The sequence below is a fragment of the Phyllostomus hastatus genome, unplaced genomic scaffold (assembly GCF_019186645.2).
Source record: "Phyllostomus hastatus isolate PE091 unplaced genomic scaffold, TTU_PhHast_1.1 phas_contig_137, whole genome shotgun sequence".
Classification (NCBI taxonomy): domain Eukaryota; kingdom Metazoa; phylum Chordata; class Mammalia; order Chiroptera; family Phyllostomidae; genus Phyllostomus; species Phyllostomus hastatus.
This window is the reverse complement of record NW_025333583.1, coordinates 2,525,627-2,547,301: the sequence shown is the minus strand read 5'-3', so window position 1 is coordinate 2,547,301 and position 21,675 is coordinate 2,525,627. Positions and strand designations below refer to the sequence as shown.

General features: G+C 45.5%; 1 protein-coding gene across 5 annotated transcripts in view; it reads left to right on the top strand.

Annotated features, from left to right (window-relative positions):
• The window catches only part of RHBDD1 (rhomboid domain containing 1), a 107,637-nt gene that overhangs the window by 21,869 nt on the left and 64,093 nt on the right, over positions 1-21,675 (top strand). For 3 of the 5 annotated variants that reach the window (XM_045853840.1, XM_045853879.1, XM_045853871.1), the window contains exons 2-3: positions 3,334-3,829; positions 5,075-5,207. In XM_045853840.1, coding sequence (XP_045709796.1) covers positions 3,397-3,829; positions 5,075-5,207 — 566 coding nt within the window. In that variant the 5' untranslated portion in view covers positions 3,334-3,396. Of the gene's footprint in view, positions 1-2,197; positions 3,244-3,333; positions 3,830-5,074; positions 5,208-21,675 lie in introns of those variants that run through there. The other 2 variants (XM_045853860.1, XM_045853850.1) reach the window with 2 other exon arrangements.

Sequence of the window (21,675 nt, the reverse complement as noted above, 5' to 3'; positions counted from 1 at the left end):
CTTCTTTGGGGGCTTCCCACGTGATCGTGCCTGTCTTAGATCATTCCCCCTTGGGGAATCTTACCCGTCATTGGCCAGCCGACCAAGCATTGGGGGCCAGTTATGGATGAAGTAAAAGGAGCAGCCCTGCTGCCTGGAAGATAAGTTTTTATCTCCTCAGTGGCTTACAGTCCAAGGTCGCTCCCTCAGCCTTAGCCTTGGTGGGGGTTACAACTTCTGAAACCAGGCAGGGTGGTTCCCAACAAAGGTCGAGTTACAGATTTGATCTTCACATGTATGAATTGGATTTTCTGTTACCTAGTTACAGGCTGCATCCCTCCCTTTGAGTGGCTGACCTGACCTACTAGGAAGGAAGCTGAACCATACATAGAGCTGGTACGAAATAGTGCCAGTTAGCCCTTGCCACTTAAAACTCAAGTTCACGTTCTGCCTGCACTGATACTCTCATGGCCTTTATGAAAGCGGAGCCCAACATATTATGCACTTCTCACATGGACTGCTTATATCTCCCTTCACATTAAGTATACATTTGTTGAGAATATGAACCACATCATTTGATTCATCTTTTGATTTTCTGCAGCTGGAATGCTCATTTCCTTCAACAAATAGAAATGGGCCATTCAGGAGCTGGGGTTGTGTTTTGCTCTTTGCTCGACCTCTGGTGACTGGCACCTGATACTCATCAAACAAAGGTGTGATGGCAGGAATGCCGAGTGGTAGTTGTGTGCTAAGAGGGACAGTTCTGTTTGGAGAAACCAAAGAGATCAGGCAGACTATAGACGTCCTATAAAAGATGTCCCTGAAAGCTACACAGAAATCAAGGCTGAAAAGTATAAATATGGGAATCATCTGGTAAAAAGAATGATCAAAACCACGAGAGTGGAATCCCATGAGCGTGTGCGAAGGGGAGTAAGATGAGAAGTGAGAAGTGGAGCGGGGGTTCGGAAGGAGGGGTGAAGCTGGGGAAGCAGGAGCTGGTGATGGCGGGAGGTGAGCCGAGTGGTGCAAAGGGGGGCCAACGGAAAGGGACCCGTGGGTTTGGGCAGGAGTAAAGCAAACGTAATGTGAGCCCAGGTGCACAGAGTGAAGAACGACTGGGGAAACTCTACTGCCCTTTTGTTTATACTCTGAATCACTAACGATTCCGGTCAACGGAGACGTTTTCCTTAAGCAAAGACATAATTACTGTTGATTTTTCTGCTGTTTGTAGCCTGGCCCCCGTAGGACACTGTACGGATACCAAAGGGTTTACTTGTAACTTAATGATCAAGTTACAAATAAACCGTGTTTTCTCATCGCTCCCATTATAGGTAATGATGTTTGATGCGTGCAATTATTTAGGAGAATTGTAAGAAAGACAGTAGTTGGAGAAGAAAATCATCTTGAAGGCCAGTGTGAAAAACAGACCATTTTCTCCAAAATTATTTGGGAACTTTTCATTTGAAATTTTATTAAATTCACCAGTTCATGAGAATGCTACAGAGCTATAATAATAAGCCCATGGCAATAAACTTTTGGGTTGTGCCCATAAGGAGGAGATATACACACACACACATATATAACTTTTTTCCTGGGCATTTCCTTTGGAGGGGATGTTGGTAAGACTCTGTATGGGGGCAAGGGCAGTGCATTTGAGCCTTTCTAGGATGCCACTGCCGTTCGCAGCGCATATTTCACATAAGCGAGGTTACCTTATCGTCATGAAAAAAGCTCCTGTCATTTCTGCAGCAACTTCTTTGTTCCAGACACGTTGCAGTCATCCTGACAAGGAGATGTTATTCGCAATTTAAAGTGAAGAAATTGAAGTTAAGAGAGTTTAGAGTGTTTAAGAAATTGAAGTTAAGAGGGTTAGTAAGTAAGGGATTCCTGCCCTTGTTGCTCCGAAGCCCATGTATGTTCCACTGTGCCCTCTGAGTAAGAATCGTCAGGGTATCAGAGTGCGTTTCCTTTTTGGATGGAAGCCACGAAAGCTCCACGGAGAAAACAGAACCCCTTGATGGGCACTCTTTCAGCATCTGTCTCCCAACCTGCCCGCCTGCTGACCCATATTTGCACCTGACATCTATGTGATAACAGAAATGCCGTAACGAACAAGTCTCTTGCCTTTAAGGGCTTGATTCTTTTTATCTCTTGCATCTTTAGTCTGTGTCTGTTTCTTTACTAGCTTCTTCCCATGAGTATAAGCCAATCCCTCACCAAAGCAGGTGCCGGCTGCCTGGGTCAGAACTGCTGTATAACAAACCACTCCAAAACTTGGTGAAGTAAAGCACCGTTTATTCGGCTCACTGTTCTGTGAGTGAACAAATTCGTCTGGGCACAGCTGGACTCACTGACGCATCTGTGGTCAGCTCCTAGACACCTGGACAGCTTTCTTCTGGGCACTGGTGGCTGGTGGCACGGTCCTTGGGGTGACGGGCCCCCACGGACCTGTCCACAGGCTTGCTTGGGAGGATTTCCAGAGAGAGGAGAAGCCTGCAGATCATCTTGAGGCCTGGATTCAGAATTCATGGAGAGTCCTTCCCTCTGCATTCTGTCAGCTGGGACAGATCACAAGGCCAGCCCAGGATCTGGGGCGGAGGAGCAGGCTGCGGACCCTGGACCTCTTCTTCGTGGTTGATTCCAATTTACCCCTCGAGACCAGGGACACATCGCCTCTGCAGGCTGGGTTGTGTCCCCGGGGCCTGGGTTCCCTCTGTCACTGTGCTTAGAATGTCGCATGGCTCCTGTTCATTTGCTTCGTAGTAGAATGTGAGCTCCTTAGAAATGGACTGTCTTTCAATCCAGGATGTCGCACAAAGTAGGTAACTTTTAAAAGCTGAAGTTTTTGTGAAAATAAAGCATTCCCGGGGTTGAAACCTGCCAACATGGAGTAGAAGATATGCCTGTTTTTTTTCAGACTCGCTTGTTGATGTTTCGATACCCTGGAGCAGACTCCATCTGAAATATCAAAATTGAATATGTCTTCGAAAAACGAAGGGGGCAAAGGATCCCGACCAGCATTCTGAGTAGAGATCATTATTAAACATTTATGTACCGTCTTTCTAAATTACAAGTTTGCTGAGAAGGAAGACAAGTCGTGTTTTCATGGCGCGTTTGTCAGAGTAAGCAGGCCCATCCATGAGCCGACCCACTGGGACTTGGGATAAAAAGATCTCCGTTTTAGGAAGACGAAGGAAGGAACGTTACTCTGGAAGGCACCGAACGTCAGCGTCGCTGGTGGATGAGAGGTGTGGTCCACACAATGTGAGCTCCTCTCTCGGTTGAGTGGTGTGTCTGACATGCATTCATTCTCAATTGACGGATTTTTCATGTGTGTTTTATCTTACGTTTTAGGTTCAGCTGTCTGTCTGCCTCCCTGGATTCCTCGTATTCCCATCGCTGGGTTGACGCCCAGCCATGCAGCGGAGGTCAAGAGGACTCAATGCTGGGCTCATCCTGCTCCTTTCTCAAATCTTACAAGTTGGGGTCAACAATATTCCACCTGTCACGCTAGCAACTTTGGCCATCAACATCTGGTTCTTCCTGAGTCCTCTGAAGCCACTGCTCAGCTCCTGCCTCAGCGTGGAGACGTGTTACCAGGAGAAAGACTGGCAGCGCTTACTGCTGTCCCCCCTGCACCATGCAGACGATTGGCACCTGTACTTCAATATGGTGTCCATGCTGTGGAAAGGAATTCAGCTGGAAAGAACACTAGGAAGCAGATGGTTCGCCTACATTATCACCACCTTCTCCCTGCTCACTGGGGTGGTGTACCTGCTCTTGGAATCTGCTCTTGCGGAATTCCTGGATGAACCTGTCTTCAAAACGAATTGTGCTGTAGGTTTCTCAGGTAAGGCAGACACATTTCAAAGGAGGCATGCGTAAGGACAGGGCGGCGCGGCTGCTGTCCTTTCATGAAGTGTGGGTCCCTGGTTGGTGAAGGGAGTGAATTCTGAGTGGGTAAGGGCTGCCGGGGGGCGTGTTCTGGAGAGGAAGCTGATTGGAGCACAGGAGGGACGCAGATGTTGCCGTGCATCATTTACTCTTGAGCAGTTTGGACTGCAGTCTGCTCACGGGTAGTTTTGTAGAAGACACAATACAGGAAATATGTGTTTGCTCCATCGTCCCACAACCAGGGAGAGACCCGCAGGTGTATTTGTGATGGGGAGTTTGGAAAAAGATGAGTATCCCCCTTATTAACTTCATTAAAATAAATGTATCACATCCTAGCACAGCATGGCCACCACGTTTTAGGAGCCAAGAGAAGTCACTCCATGTAACTCACGCTGCTCAATTCGTATGCCGGGTTCATGGGACCTGGCATGGTCTTGGTTTTGTAGACAAGAAGGCTGAGACTCAGACGGCAGGAAACTTGCCCAGGGTTACACCCCCAGTAAGTGGTGTGCTGGGGTTGGAACCCAGTCCACGCGACTTCAACCAGGTGGTGCCTCGCCTCTCCCTTTAACCCCTGCCAGTTCTTTTTTACGTGTGTGTCATTGGATTGAAATCACCATCGGGGCTTCAATGAGGTGTTCGGAAAATTAGAATGTGAAGGCAGGGAGGGAAATAGTCCTGAAACCAAAGGAAGTCGAACCCTTCCCTTTACTTTGCCTGCTCCCCTCCCCCTTCCCTCTGAGATGCACCCTCATGCACCTAATTATGGGAGAAGAAAGAAAACATGTCCCACCTTCAATGTCTTTCCATAGAGGTTAGAAAATACATGTAACTTACGTCGTTTTTTTCTATTGACTTAAAATTCACATGGCATAAAATCAACGATTTTCCAGTGTAGGATGCAGTGGCATTTAGTAGGGTTGCCGGTGTTTTATCCCCATTTTGTGTGTCCTGTCCATGTTCAGTAGCATGCTGAAAGTCAGGACGAACTCCCGGGTTAGGCAACATCGAAAGAATGATGGCCGTGAACACTTCTTGCTCCTGAATGCTGGGTTGGCTTGCAAGGAATAGAGTCTGCTTCGAAGTGAAAAGTTGGATGTAGTCAAACGATCATTTTCACTTCCAACTACTTCTCTTTGTAAACGTTGATCATCTCCACATTTGGGTCGTTGCTATTTGTACGCTCTTTCTTCTCTTTCAGGAGTTTTGTTTGCTCTGAAAGTCCTGAGCAACCATTACTACCCCGGAGGCTTCGCCAACGTTTTGGGCTTTCCTGTTCCCATCAGATTCGCTTGTTGGGCAGAACTGGTGGCGATTCATTTCGTCTCCCCGGGGTAAGTGTTTATGTACTCTTAGAGATCGCAAATAAAGAATCTGATGTTCTGTGGAAAAGGAATTGGAGTAACAATGAGATAACTACTTGTTTCTTACAGTGAAGTTTAGTCTTTAACTATAAGGATAAAATCAGACATTCCTGAGTTGGAATCCCATCACTTACTGAGCCCTGGGAGTTCTGGTGTATTTGAATTATCCAGGTTTCAGTTTCCTCACCTTTTAAGTTGGAGTAAGAGAACATGATATACAGATTTGAGGATCCATATTTTTTTTTAATACTTTATTTATTTATTTTTAGAGAGGGAAGGGAGGGAGATAGAGAGAGAGAGAGAGAGAGAATCATCAATGTGCGGTTGCTGGGGGTTATGGCCTGCAACCCAGGAATGTACCCTGGCTAGGAATCGAACCTGGGACACTTTGGTTCCCAGCCCGCGCTCAATCCACTGAGCTATGCCAGCCAGGGCTGAGGATCCATATTAACTAGCCTATCAATCAATTAATCCCTACAACAATAATCCAAAGAGGCACATAGGAACCACATAATTATAAGGATAAAAAAAATCACAAGGTATGTTGGTCCAGTGCTCTTAAACCATTTTAGTTGTGAATCATCTTGGCAATAAACTCTTTAAACAAAAGGCTTTTTACTCACAAACTTGATGTATAAAATGGATCAACTCTTAACTCTTTTGGGTTGAGAGGAAACCTGGGGCCCCTGTGCCTTACCCTGTGTTGCCAGGGCCGCCCCAAAGGCACCCACAGAACCCCAGGGTTCTATGGAACCTGGTTTGAGAACCACCGATGTCTATGACTGCTTTACAGAGGAGGCCAAGAAAATTCAGGAAGTTAAGGGACCTATCATCCAGCTCCTGGGAGACACCAGACTAGTTGGGACTGAGGCCTCCTGACTGCTGGTCCAGTGCTCCTGCCTGGGGTAGCTCTTCCACTTTGGTCCCTGCTTTCTGTTTAGAAAGAGGAGAGGGAATTGTGTTATGTTTCCACTTCTTCCGCCAGTTTCACTTGTCCTCATCTGCAGGAGGCAAGTGCAAAGGCGTGGTTGGTTTGTTTGTGTTTACTGCCGGGGCCTGGGTGCTGTTTGGGGAATGGACAGATTCAGAAAGAAGTAAAGAGGACGTTTTCTCTGCTGTTCTTTTCAGACAGGAGTTCTTAAACGTCGCGCCCTTATTTGCGTGGCTGTGTTGGGTGTCCTTCTTCATCTGAGAGCATTCTCCTTGGGCTCTCAGCCCAAGTGACCTTGAGCCTTTCTCTTATGCTAATTTCCCATCCTGGGCAGCCCTTGCCAGCTGGTCTATAAAAAGGCAGCGAGGGGCCACGGAGCACCACTCATTTGCAACTGTATTGTTATTGTGTGACAGGTCCTCACAGACAGCCTGACAAAATCTTCAAAGTTTTCTTTGAAAAAAGGGCCCTGTAATGTCTGTCCCTTATCTGAACACCCCTCTCTATCCCGTGTCACTCACGGCCCCCTGACTGGCTTCTCTGTGTAGACGGAGACTCGCATGTGACAGCAACACCCAACATTCATATGAAAATCGCTCTGTGGTGCTTGAACTTTTATTCGATAACGAATCCTTTGAATAACGGTGCCTTTCATATTCTCACTCAGCTATTCCTGAAGACTCGCATCGTGCATTTTATTTTGTTTAGGGTCCCCCTTTTACACGCACGAGGCTTGGCTGTGTTTGTATGTAATATGCTTATTCTGCGAGGAGGGACCTGGGAGTTAAATGGAATTTCTTATCTTTGAAGTCTGAAAGAATACATCTTTTGGCTTTTAAGATTTGACTACTTTGCACGATACATTTCTCCCATCCAAGCATCTACTTATGCGTGTGTCTAAATAAAGACGAGCTAAACGCTGGTCCAGGAAACCCGAGAAGCCGGTGTTCCTTTGACATGGATCTTGGGAGAATGGGAGAAACCGCAGCTCTTTGCTCTACATTGTCGTTCTCCTGGTGCTTGTCAATTAGAATTTTCTTCGGGGAAACATTGTAAATCTTCATAACAAAGCCTGCTTTATTGTCGGACTTAACGAGCTACCCTTTGGGAGACAAAAAACAAAACAAAACAAAACCTGCCCAGCAAACATTTGGTGGACCCCTGTATTTTATGAAAGCCATGGAATGAGTAATCTCCCTGAGTTAGGAGTGTTCCCGAGGGAGGCCTTTCTGATCAGCCAGACCTTGGGCGTTTGATGGGCGCGCACTGGACCCGCATGGTGAAGTGCTTGCACTCCCTGGTTTGCTTGTGCTTTTGCCTTTTGAAGGACTTGCGTGTTACTTGGCCACAGCCAGTGCTGCACCTCACATAGTCCTGTCATTTCCCTGCATGTCCCGGGACCCCAGGAGGGGGTCCAAGGTGTGTGCAATCCTGCCCCTGCTCCGGAGTTGGGGAGCTGGCACGGGAGGGAGGGGTACGTGCTGCCTCCTCACTGACTGAGCTCGGGCCCTTCTCACCTCTTACCTCTGCCACCTTCTGGTGATGGAAGCAAGGGGGATCTGATGCCAAGTGGTACTTTCTAGCCCCAAACACTAGCCGAATTACAAACTTCTACAGTTTCTCTATAAGCCTATGGCTGTCTGGCCTGAAAACGGAAGCTCAGAGACAGGACCACTATTCAGAGTGAGAGAGCCGTGGAGGGACCACACTCTGAGGGTGCGGGGGTGCGGTCCTCTGTGGAAGGTCCTGGGCTCGAGTGCTACCCCTGGGACCTCCAGCAAATCATCCAGCCTCTCAGCGCCTCTTGTTCCTCACCTGTAAGACAGGAATGTGACTTACCTTGTCTGTGTCGAGTCCGAGTCCGTTTTGAGGAGTCAAAGGGGTAATGTGTTGTATCCAAGTTGCGAGTGAAAGAAATCTCCGAAGACTGAGATCAGTTTGATGTCAACTTTATTGGCCAAGTTTTACCTGCGCAGGGGCGAGCTTCCCAAATGAGACCGTAGTCTCGCGGCTCACAGAGCCGCCAAAATGGAAGTCGCGCCTGGCTTACAGACTACTGGGGTTTTATAGAAGCTAGCAAGCAAGCGCTATACAGAAGCAGACGTGGCAGTTAGTAATTCGCTTACAAAGACCGCGCGCGGGAATTTCAAACCAAGCATTCTTTCATAAGGTGGGAAGGCAGGATGTTTGTTCATTAACCTAGTAATCTCCTGGCTCTAGCTAGCTAGTTTTCTATTTTCTCATTAAAAAACTACAAAGCACTGCTTATCTAGCCTAGCCAGGGAGAGCGTCTGCTAGACACAGGATGTTTGCTTTGACTGTACTTTGTCTCTTTTATCATTTCTTTTCAGCTACAATGTGGTTCTTGTCTATTAAGGTTAAAATTTAGTTCTTAATTTCCTTGTTCCCAACATTCCCCCGTTTTCTCTTGGGGGTGTGTCAAACCCTTGACTCTTCATCATCAGGAATCATAGTATAGGGTTGGGATACAACCATTAGCTTTACTACTTCTATTCTTTCTTTAATAAAGGCTATGACCCTATTTAAAATGTAGGGCCCTATAGTGATTGCTAGCAGGAGTATATCCCAAGGTCCAGTCTACTTTTCTTCTAATTGATTTTCTGGGGGTTTTGTCCTCCAAATCTCCATTTGGGGACCCTTTGGCTGCACCCTCCTTTTAGATATACCCACTTTAAATTCTTTTAAAGGACAATGGACGAAGGTCTCATCTTCTTGTAACTGCTTCCGGCTGAAAAATGGACGTTGTTTTACCCACCCATGGGTCAGGGGTGCCCTGAAAAGGGGGGGGGGTGGTGTGCAGCACAGAGGGAGTCCTTCCTGTAAGGGGAAGGACCTTACAGAATCCTGGTCAGTTGGCTGTCACCAGGAAGTCGCAGGTTCGGTGTCCAACGGCTGGCATTACTGGACCGTTGGCATCCTGGTCATATTCTGGAGGTGGCAGATTTGGAAAAAGTTGGAAGGCACAATTAAATCATAACCACTAAATGACAAAGGCAGGGACTTAAGTAAGGAATGGCTTATCTGGAGGAAGGTGTACAAGGCATGCTACACCTATCCGAAACTTGTGGCCCGCTATACTTCACTCGGGCTGAGGGGAATATGTTAGGATTTCCCTCCTTTCAGATACCTGGGCCCTTTCTGTCCAAGCCATCAAGACAGAAAAGGCAAAATTAGTTCTAAAGTGAAGCCCACAGACCGCCCAAACCATTCACCAACCCAACCACTCAGTTCAGCCAAACCGTGAGTCTCAGGGGGTGATGATGAAAATGGGCTCCTTAAGCCAGGTTTATATTCACTCACTCATTCAATTACTCAGGTAATGAAGTCATAGGCATATGCCCGATTCTGATTGGTGCCTCCGACAGTTCGTGGTTCCTCTCTCCCCCTCTGATGTAAAGAGAGTCTGCAGAATCTGCTGACAATCATCCCAAGTTGGCTGGTGAGTCCTAAAAATGGTTTCTAGGAGGGAAATCAATCTCTGGGGTTTCTCAGAAAACGGGGGATTCTGCAGCTTCCAGTTGTATAAATCACTAGTAGAGAAGGGGACATAAACCAGCCGCGGTGGTGCATGTAGCGGGCGTCCGGAGCTGGTGGCACCTCCCTAAGTGGCAAAATGGCGGCGCTATCCGATTTTGGCGCCAAACCTGCACCCCCATACTGTGCACCACCGCGGGTATGAGGAGGGCTCTGGATTCCCTCTCTCCCTCCGCCCGAGGAGTCTGGCAGGGGCTGGCGATACGGGGGAGGGGCGGAGGGAGCTAACAGCGGGTCTTCTGGTACTTCGGGCAGAACAGGATATAACTTCCTCCCTCCCCCGTTCCCCTGTCTCTGCTGAGGCCGGCACCCCTTCCCGATCTGGGAGTGAAGAGTCTGCCTGGGTGCCATTGCCACACAGAGAGCCCTTTTCTTTCCCCGCCCATTAGATTGGCACCGGCGGATATACCCCGGACGATCAGTGGCTATGTCTACCCACACATCTATGTAGACCATCTGATCTGGGTGGGGGGTCGCATACACCACCCGCCGAACCGCGAACAGGAGGGGCAACTCAAAAGTCCCCTCCGTGGGCCACCCCACGTCGAAGGTCGGCCACTCAAGTTCACTGAAAGTTCGCAGGGTCTCTGGGTCGGGTGGAGGACCTCCGTAGCCCCGAGCGCGATTCTGAAAGTCAGAAAAGTTGTTTAGCAAACACTCCAGGGCCGTACTCGCGGTGGAGCCTCCTTGTCCCATCTTGGGCTGGTATGGGGCTTCTAGGATTAAAGCAGTAATTACAAAGACAAACCACGCAACAAAGACAAGACCAAAAAGGGTCTGAACACAGCAAGGGTCTCTCACTCCGGGCATGTGATTCTACTATCTCATAACCACTTAACTGACATTTCACTCTTTCCACTCACGCACATTCAGGCCGCGGCACACCTCAGTCTCTCCGCATACAGGCTTCGCTGGCGCGTTTAGTCGCGGCGCAAACCGAAATCAATTACCAAATGCGACCCAGTCGCGGGAGCAAAAGCTCCGGTTCTCGAGAGCGTCCTCTCCTTGAGAACCCCGCGGGTGGACTACCGGCGACGTCTCGCCTACCACCTCGCGGCTCTAGTGAGTCTAGACTCCCAAACCAAATTCCGCGGCAAGCTTACCCGGGTTTCACTTTCTCAGCCTCCGAAGACTCGCCTTCTATCTCGCTGGGGCCTCCAAAATGTTGTATCCAAGTTGCGAGTGAAAGAAATCTCCGAAGACTGAGATCAGTTTGATGTCAACTTTATTGGCCAAGTTTTACCTGCGCAGGGGCGAGCTTCCCAAATGAGACCGTAGTCTCGCGGCTACGCAGAGCCGCCAAAATGGAAGTCGCGCCTGGCTTACAGACTACTGGGGTTTTATAGAAGCTAGCAAGCAAGCGCTATACAGAAGCAGACGTGGCAGTTAGTAATTCGCTTACAAAGACTGCGCAGGGAATTTCAAACCAAGCATTCTTTCATAAGGTGGGAAGGCAGGATGTTTGTTCATTAACCTAGTAATCTCCTGGCTCTAGCTAGCTAGTTTTCTATTTTCTCATTAAAAACTACAAAGCACTGCTTATCTAGCCTAGCCAGGGGAGAGCGTCTGCTAGACACAGGATGTTTGCTTTGACTGTACTTTGTCTCTTTTATCATTTCTTTTCAGCTACAATGTGGTTCTTGTCTATTAAGGTTAAAATTTAGTTCTTAATTTCCTTGTTCCCAACATAATGCATGTGAAAATGCCTTATAAACACGGCAGTACTTAACTCACCATTTTTACCGTGCGATCAATCACTGAAAGTGCACAATGGCCCTGAAAGGAATCATGCCCGATTGCTTTGTCTAACTCAAATTCATAAAGTAAACCAGCTGTTATTTAATCTTGTTTGAGTTCCCACCCCATCCCACCCCTCGTTTGTACTTGGCTTTTCCATCCTGAGTGACAGCAGTCTGAAAATTCCCAGGAGCTCCTACCCTTCCGCACAAACGAAACCCGCCGGGCCTGCCTTTGGGCTCAGGAGACCGTAGGTGCAGCCAGGCAGCTCTGGGAACGGCAGCCTCCTGGCTGTGGGTCCTGCTGACCCCGCTCAGGTTTCAGGGGAGGAGCTACTTGGACCCTCCTAAAAACTTCTTCAGATTGACTGAATGACAGAAAGACAGACTTAATATATTTCTTGCTTGTTTCAATTATGTGATTGTAAAAAATTTTCAAACATAAAGTTCCTGAGCCATTTGCAAGTAAGTTACAAACACCATAACTTCACTCCTAAAAACTTCAGCATTCATCTGCTAAAAATGAATGTATTCTTTTGCATAACCACGTTGCTGTTGTCATACTGAAGAAAATTAATAGTAAGTCCCCGTGTTGTCTGGTAATTAATTGGCTCATATTCAAATCCACCCAGTTTTCAAAATATTTTTTGTAACTGTTTTTGGGGGTTTTTTTTTTTGGACCAGGTGGGGAGCATAAGGTAGGATCAGATCGAGTCAAAATTCACACATTGCATTTGATTATTACAGTTCTTTGTTCTCTTTTACCCTAAGGTAGACCTTCCCCCTTGTAGTTTTTCCATGACATCAAACAAATAGATGCCGTGGAAGATTTCTGAAGAGAGTAGGTCTCTTGTTTTGTTGAATGCCCCACATTCTTCAGTTTGCTTGTTTCCTGAAATGCAAGGTTATTTAACTTGTTTTTCTGTAAACTAGAAGGTAGGGATAACGGCTTAATTACGTTCCGATGCAAGTGTTGTTGTCGTTGGCAATAATACTTCATAGGGGTGATCACATCAGAAAAGCTGCGATGCCAGATTGCCCCTCTGTCAGGAATTCCAAGTTTAACCACCTGATTAAGGTGGTGGCTATCGTAAGGGTTCATCTGTCCCTTCGTAATTGCACAGTGTGTGTGCTGTGGTATTTGGACCTTATGCAGATAGCTTGTTCTCAATAACCTTCCTCCTTACAGTTCCGTGATATCAATCGTGATCCCTGTCCGAATTGGTTATTTCATGGTGAGTCACGAAAGATGATTTCCTGATTTTATCTTTCCTTCTATATTTAAATACAAGGGGTGAGTCTGGGGTTGGAAGTTAATAGCCAAAGGCAAAGAACTGAGGAAGTTGAGTGTTCCCTCAAGGGCAGATCTTAGTTTTGTAGGACTGAAGCTTATTCAATGTTGTGGGTCTTCCTTAAGAAAGATAATACAAAATTGGAAACAGAAGTAAACATTTTTAATAAAAAAAGAAAGCACAACAATTTACAAATTTTTAAAAGCTGGCAAATACTATAAATGTTGCAAAATCCATAAAAATAATATTGTAATAACTCCCTGGCATGCTTCTAGAATAGTCTCTCCCGCAGGTTTTGCTTGCATAGTCTGATCTCTTCTTCATATGATATTAACTTGGCAACAGTGTGTCTGTAGAGAGAATAACATCAAAATCAATTTTTTTTATTATTGAGAGCTTAGGAGAAAGCTTTCACAACTCATCATGTAAATTTTTGGAATTGTCAGATGTGGGGAAACTTCTATCAAGGCATTTTTACAACAAGCTGTATAATTACAGGCCTTTTTGAGTTTCCTTGTGCAGCTTTCTTTTCAAGTGTCTTGGCTGTCCTTTGAACTGACTTGAGTGTTGTCAGAAATCTTTAGTGGCGGAGAGCAAGATCTGTGTTTTCTTCGTGGATATCACTACTTTGTGCTCTATTAACAAGAAATATTACTAGTATTCTCATGATTTACTCTTCTTCGTTGATCGGGTTACCAGCAGTCCAAGAATGTATTAATTACTTCTGTTCCTAGCTTTTGATGTGATGTGAAAATATTTTTGCTTGATGGCTACACACAACAATTCTGGCCATGTTTGTTTTGCATGACTCTCAAAAGAGAAATGTGAAGTGAATGGCGTATTTATAATTTCTTGTACTGTGTTCTCAACAGTACAAGAACAGTACATATCCCTGACAGAGAACTTCTGCTACATTTCTGTTTTAACTACACACTAGTCGTTTTACATGCTTGACGATTGGAAGAACTTTCCAGACTCTGGATTCTGAGTCCAGCATGAGGACTGTTCGCCAGCACTGGCTGCCATCAGGCACTCGAGCGCGACATGGGACTGCTGCTCCCCCCGCCTCCCGTTAGAATTCTAGCTGAGGACACGCAGAGGGTGGTAAGAGAATTTCTGGGAGCCCTTCCTACACAGCAGCGACTAACCGTGACTTAACCCTGCACTGAAGTGACGGAACCGCAGGAATAAGCCCCCGTGGACCCAAGCTTACTGTATCTTCAATTGCCCTTCCCTTCGGTTGCATCCGAAATGTGTCTGCGGCCACACCGAGGCCACCTGACGCAGAAGGAAGTGTGAGAGAGAGGAAGTTGGTGTGGAAAGAGAGAGAGCAGTTTTAGTTGATTGTGGTTAAGATCTCTCACTTTCATACATTTTACAAAAGCATGTGACCATGTGAACATGCTCTTTGTCCCCATCCCACGGCTGCGGAGGGTCCCTGCAAGCGAGGGGCCTGGGGCTTCATGAGCTGCCCGGCAAATTCACGTGTGGGTGCTGGTGGCAGCTTGTCCCAGTGAGGCCCACGGGGAAGAGGAGGGAACGAGACTGAAGAGCAAATGGAGGGGTGAAGAGTGGGGGTTTTGTCGAGTTTGAAAACTGAGAGAGCTGTGTGAATAGGCTCTGGTACCAGAAGATAGGGTGTCGGAGTCTGTTTTGCTGATGACCTGGTCCCGAGCGTGGTGGAAGAGAAGGTCATTGGCATCAGGAGGTCAAGGGTTTGCGGGGTGAAGTGTCGGGTGGATTGTCTACATGGGTGGTGACGTTACCCAGGATGATTGTAGGGGGTGGGCTACAGGTGAAGGTAGTGAGACTGTTCCAGGGTCCTCCACGGATGTCGGAAAATAGTACCGGAGGCAGATAGTAGACTGCACCTGTGTTAGTTTCTCCGGGCTGCTGTGACAGGTGACCGCACACTCGGTGGCTGAGAACAACTGATATTCGTTCTCTCGTGGTTCTGGCAGCTACATATCTGTAATCAGTGCCACCGGGCTGAAGCCGAGGCGTTGACAGGGCCGTGCTCCCTCCGGAAGCTCGGGGGAGAGACCTGTCCCCTGCCTGTTCCAGCTTCTGGTGGCTGCCAGCATTTCTTGGCTGTGGCCACATCACTGCACCGCCTCCAAGACCACGTCGCCTTCGCTCCTCTCTGTGGCAAGTCTTTCTCCGCCTCTGTCTCATAAAGGCACTTGTAATTGCATCCGGGACTCAGCCTGGTGATCCAGCGTCATTTCCTCCTCTCAAGGTCCCTAACACACTGGCCAGTCCTTGCAGACATTAGACTGTGACTATCTTTTTTTTTCTTTTTGGTGGGGGCCGGGGGACAGAGGAGCAGGTCTTACTCAGCCTACACACCATCAAAGTGGAATAGATGAAGGTGAAATACCAAAATACCAGCCACGCATGTCTGGGCCTCTGGGAGTTTGTCTCCGTTTTCTCTCCCTGGCATAACCTTCCTTCTTTTCTTCTTGTGAATTCCTGGTTATCATTCAAGACCCCAATCAAATAATATCTGTTCCATTCTGCTTTCCCTGATTCCCCCAGGCAGAGTTAATCACTCCTTTGTCTTTGTTCCCATAACATTGTAGATTCCTCTACCATAAGGAATTTTTTTTCCATGCTAATTAATTGGTTTTTTTTTTTCCACTTCCTCTCTAGGCTGGGTCTCCTTGATACTAAGGAATGTTTCTTTTTCATCTTAGTATTTTAATCATTTGCCATAGTAGGCGCTGAGTAAATATTTGTGATCGAATGAATGTAAGTTAAAGAACACCAGTGTGATGGTGGAGTTTATACGTCACCTTGACTGTGCCACGAGATGTTCAGATATCTGATCACACACTATTTCTGGGTGTGTCTGTGAGGGTGTGTCCAGGAGACCTTAACATTGGGACTGGTGGATGGAGCGAAGCAGGCTGCCCTCCCCACAGCCTGTGAACATCGTAGGATCTACTGAGGGACCGAAAGGAACACAAAGGTGGAGGGAGCCTGAACGCTCTCTCTTCGCCTATTTGGAATGAGACATGGGTCTTCTCTCGCCCACTGACGTTCCTGGTTCTCAGGCTTTTCTTAGGGTCAGACTGGAATTTGTTCCACTGGCTTTTCTGCATCTCCAGCTGGCAAATGGCAGACTGTGGGACTCCTCAGCCTCCGTATTCATGCGAGCCAATTTTTTATAAAAAATTATATATTAGACTTGACCGCAGTCAGAAGTGGTAATCAGTTATAAACAACATTATTAATGAAACCCTTTGAAAATTCAAGACGAAGGGGTTATCTAAAGCAAAGAAAATGTGGTGTGAAAGTTAGTGCATTTTCCCAAATAGAAGAACACCATTCTTTTCTAAGTGTAGAAGTAGGAAAAAATCCCAAATGGATATAGGGTTAAACCGTATATTGGGGGGACGTGTAAACAAACAAGTGACAAGTACGTAAATCCCATGATACCCAAATGAGTGCCTGCGGGGGCAAGCTGCTTCGACAGCAACGGCCGGATGGATGGGAGCTAAGGAGGAGCATGGTCCTCCCAGGGTTGGGGCGCAGGGCTGCTGTCCGGGATTTGTGGTTTTCAAGGATGGGTTAAGCTGTTTCTCAAGAAGCTATACCAATTTCTTACGTCATTTTTGTCAGTTTTAGCACCAGTTGGCCTGCACTGAGTACCATCATTTTTTAAAAAATACTTTCTTAGTAGGTGTATTGTGATGTTGCTGAGTTGTTTGGAGTGCATGTGTGTATATGTATGTATGTGTGTATATGTATATATGTGCGTCTGTGCATATACATGCATGTGTGTATGCCTGCGTGTGTGCACATGTGTATACACATGCATATGCGAGGGTGTGTGTATCTGTAAACATGTGTGTGTGTAAATGTGTATACACATGTGTGCACCAGTTTATCTCCCAGAATGGGCATTCCCCAAAGCATTGGTTTTCTGTTTATATCTCACAATCACATCTTGTTTCTTCCTATCTACTGGGACTGTTGCATTTTTCTCTTAAGTTGGGATGAGAAATATATATGGATTTGATCCTCACCCTCTGTTTATTTCACGGAAACATGTTTCTGGAGCTTGTTAAAGAGTTCAGATTGAAGCAACTTTCCAAGACTGTCCCGAGCAGGTTGTGTGAAGTGGGGGAGTGTCTCTCCGGCATACCCCGGATGCCCGTTCGTACATTCGGGCTCCCATAAAGGACAGTTACGTGAGCCTCATGACAGAGTTGGTGAAAATGTCTGTCTCCCTGGAGGACTTACAGCTGAACAGGACTCGCGGTGAGAGCAACACTTACCCAAAGCAGTGACTCCCCAGAGTTCGATTTTATGAGACGGGAATGAGAAGCTTGGAGGAGAAGGGGAGCGTTCCACTCGTCTCCCTGGCCCTGGAGTCCGAGCCTGGGGGACGACCAGAGAGAGGGACGGCCAGCCCTGCCCCGGGCATCTGCACAAAGTGGCCAGGCCCATCCTCGATGGCTGTAGGAAGCAGCTCGACGAAGGGAGCTGTGTGGAGAACCGAAAACACAATTTTATCCAAATACTGTGTTTCCGTCAGTTACTCTCTGAGAGCAGATTTTAGTTAGTATAACAATTTTTTTAAAGAGTGGTTATATTACATAAATAATTCAACTGAAAAGAAAGTAGTAGCTAAATGAATGTAGCCAAATTTCTCTGCTCCTAACGAAAAGACCAATGTACTCATTGTAGAAGAATTGAAAGTATATAAATGTCTGACTAAGAAAGCAAATTTCCCACCTTTTCCTACACAGAAAAAACTACTGTTAGCACTTTGCTGCCACACACCCCTACCTACCCTCATGCACAGTTATGTCTTCTACACTTTCATCTGACTTGTTATAAGCAGTTCTTCACAAGCCTCGGTTGTAATGGCTGCCTGATGGCACCCAATGTGCTGCGTCCTTTAGGTTATTTTGTCTTTCCCTGATTTTCCTACCTAACCATTGACATCACCAGTGAAGATGTCTTCAGACATCAGAGCGTTATCTCGGCTCCCAGGCCTGAATATGCCTTTGCAGTAGATTCCCAGACATAGAATCACAGGTTACATGTCTGAACTATTCCCATGGCTCTTTATACAATGGGGTCTGTCCACAAAGTACTCAGTTGTGTACTATGAAAAATAGAGACCTTGATTGAAGAAGATACAAGGTACAAGAAACATTGTACATGGGACAGTGCCCTTCAAAGTAGGCACCTTGGGACCTCACACAGTTCTCCCAATCACCATCAGCTGCCCCATCGTGTTTTCCTGAATCTTATCATCAGTCTGAAATCTCTTCCCTTTCAAAGGTGATTTTACTTTTGGGAAAAGCCAGAAGTCACAGGGTGCCAAATCTGGGCTGTAGAGGGGCTGAGTCACCTGTGTGATTGGATGTTTCACCAAAAAACTCTGCACAAGATGTGATGCATGAGTGGGTGCGTTGTGGCAATGAAGCTGCCAATCACCAGTTGCCTGTAGCTGCGGCCTTCTGAATGGTACAGATAGTTTCTGCAGAAGAATGTTAAAGCCTAATGTAAAATGTGATGCAGATTCATTGTTCTACTTGCTCAGTCATTCTGAATGCAACAGCCACATAGTACACATACTCACTCAACACCATCTACCGCGGCAGGCTCCCCAACCCTGCACAGTAAAGTTGTCATTCACACGCGTGCATTCCAGTCCACTCTCCTTGGCTGCCAGGTTACATTGGTGTCGTGCAAAACTTCCTCATTATATTAACAGTGGGTGGAGTTTTTCCAGACAGACCTGGTATGTGTTACCTGCCAACAGGATATAAAAGCACCCAATTCCTCACTTCCTGGCCATTCTAAATATTCCCTTACTTTTTAAAGAAATCTTATGTGCAACAAAATTATTTTATTGATGTCATTTACATCAATTTATTGATGTTCTTTTATTAGTGAAATGGGACAATTTTTTAGTAAGTTGTGCTTCCCTGTGTGTGCCCTCTGTATTTTCAAGAAGCTGTAATTGTTTGGTGTTAACGATGGTGATATTAAATTCCAGGAGGTTCTTCTTATTCAATTATATATATATTAAGAGACCTTAAGTACAAAGTGCAATCTCAGGTTCTATAAATCATAATTTAGACAACGCTTATGGGAAATTTTTTGCTGTTGTTAATAGATAATAATTTATTCTAAGCTGCTAAGAACAGAAAGTCTTTTACAGTAAAAATAAAGAAGCGATATGATGGATTGTTTTAGGGGAGGTTGAAGACATACATTTTATTTATGTATGTATTTTAAATAAATTTTATATTTTAGAATGGTTTCAGATTTGCAGAAAAATTGGGAAAATATACAGAAAGTTCCCATATAACCTGCAGTGAAGCTTACTTAATTTTGATCTTCACATTAGTATGGTACATTGTTGTAATTGGTGGGCTAATAATGACATTATTATTAGCTAAAATCCATATGTTTTTCAGGTTTCCTTAGTTTTGACCTCATATCTTTTTTCTCACCTGGGATGCCACGTAACATTTAGGCTTCGTATCTCCTTAGACTCCTTTTAGTTTGGGCTGACATAACAAAAATACTATAAACTGTGTGGCTTAAATAACAGATTTCCTCCCAGTTCTAGAGGCTGGAAGTCCAAGGTCAAGGTGGCAGGGTGGTCAGGTTCTGGGGAGGTCTGTGGCGTTCTCCCTGTGTCTTCAGAGAGCAGGGAGGAGAGTGTGAGAGAGCGGCCGCGCTCTCAGTGTCTCTTTGTAGAAAGGCACCGATGCCATCAGCAGGGTCCCACCCCCGTGTCCTCACAGAAACCTGATTGTCTCGGAAAGGCCCCGTGTCCACATACGTCATGTTGGGAATTAGGGCTTCGACATGGGGATTTGGATAGACACACGATTCAGTTTATAGCAGCTCCTCTTCGTTGTGACAGTGGTTTTATTTTTGACCATGGGTTCTAAAATGTTCCTGAATATCTGTGCGAATGAACGTTAACTTCCTCTCATTTGCCCTCACGTGATACAAAACCGGTGTCCAAGTAGCCATGTAGCATGGTTCCTGAGCAAGTTTTAATTTAGGTGTCTAAACACATACTGTCTTTTGTAATTGGACAGCCCTGCTGTGGTTTCATTTTAAAATGCGTATGTCATAGACAGAGGTAGACACGAGACATTTCCGTCCCAAGCAGAGCGCAACAGCGTGGAGGACTCCCGCTGTCTTTAAATTAGCCAGACCTTCTTTAGGGCCCGCTCTGCCCAGTGGGCTGGTGCAGAATGACGGCGGAGAGCAGGAGGTAGGAATAAGGAAGCAGCTGTTCTGCAGTTGAGCAGAGAGTCGTGCGGAATAAGGTTCACTACCCAGGTTGAAGCTAATTGGCCATCATGCTGTGATGTAATTGTGGGTGTGTGGATGGTAGCACCTACCTAATCTGTACTTAACTAACTGCACTTATTAAGGATCCATTCTGGTGACTTGGTGACAGGGGCAGGATTTGGGCTTACCGTATTGGATGTCTCAGGTAATGATGACTGAAGGTTATTTTAAAAATATACTTTTTTAAAAAATTTGAAAAAACTCATTTGTCCTGGGTTAAAAGGTGATATCAGTAAGTGCGTCTCACTACATTGAGGAAGAGCCTGTGTGACGTGTTTTACATAAAAAGGGTGTTTTTCAGCTCAAAAGTTAATTACCAAATGTAGCAGTTGTTTTGACTTGATTTTTTTTTACTAATATTTTTTTCATTAAAAAAAAAGAACGCTATGAAACACATTTATTTCCCTTTGGAGTGTTTAGAATATGCACTTTGACCTAATTTGGATTTTTTTTTTCCAGGAGGCACTATCGGAGATAAATGTTATACAATTAAATATTCACTCTCAACTAATAAGATAATAAACCACATCTCTGGAGATTCAGATGTATTTACTTAATCCTTCCCATTTCAGTATAAGGAGGAATGTTTTTAAATAGAAAGTTGTTTCTATTTGCTAATTTTCTCCTTCCTCCTCTGCAGTATTAAGTGATTCTTAGTTAAAAGTCCTGGGAGTCAAATAGGCAAGGGGACTGTTTTCCATTTACATTCAGGTTTGGTTCAAATTATGCAAAGTGCAGACAGCGCGCGCTATGAATTGAAATCATTAGTACATCAATTATTCCATGGTAACCAGCTGAGAACAGGCTGCCGAATGCCCCCCCCCACCCCCCTGCTTCACGTCGGCTTCTCATTAGCTCATAGGAGACGTCCAATAATTAGATTCTAATTTATCTCTCTTTAAGTGGACATAGTTCCCCTCTGAATATAACAGAAGAACATTTTAATTTCATAGTCATTTGTAACACACAGGTCAAATAAATAACAAGTTTTATTTCTAGCGATATATGTCTCTTCTATTCCTTGCAGTACCATAGTTCTTTGATTCTAAAATACCCTTTTGTTCCTACTTTTTTTAAAAGGATGAAATGGGCCACGAACATAATAATAAATAAATAGGCTACGACATAGTAAAGATAATATAAAAAATATCAGCAGGGAAAACAGGGCTATTGAGTAAATGGTATTTGGATTTTTTTAATCATTTGGAAGAAAGTAAAGATAAAGCTTTGCCTCACTACACTCCCAAATAAATTTTTGGTACATTGTGTCCAGCAGACTTATATATAGTCTCTGGAAAATGTCTAAGAGTGTGTGAAGAGAATTCTTCAGTTCTGGAGTTGGGACGAAATGCATACAATGCATAAGAACAATGAACACAATCTTAAACAAAGGCAAAAGCAACAAAGAGAATTGTTTTTTAGATCCAAGTACATTATAAATAGAAACAAAAGTCAGAGGAGTTAGAAATAGGACAAAGAAGACCACACCTTGGCGATGAGCAGGACTGACCACCAGAAGCCCAGTGGCGGCCCTTTGGGGAGGCCTGCCAGGGGACAGTGCGTGGAGAAAAGTCAACCAGTGGCTC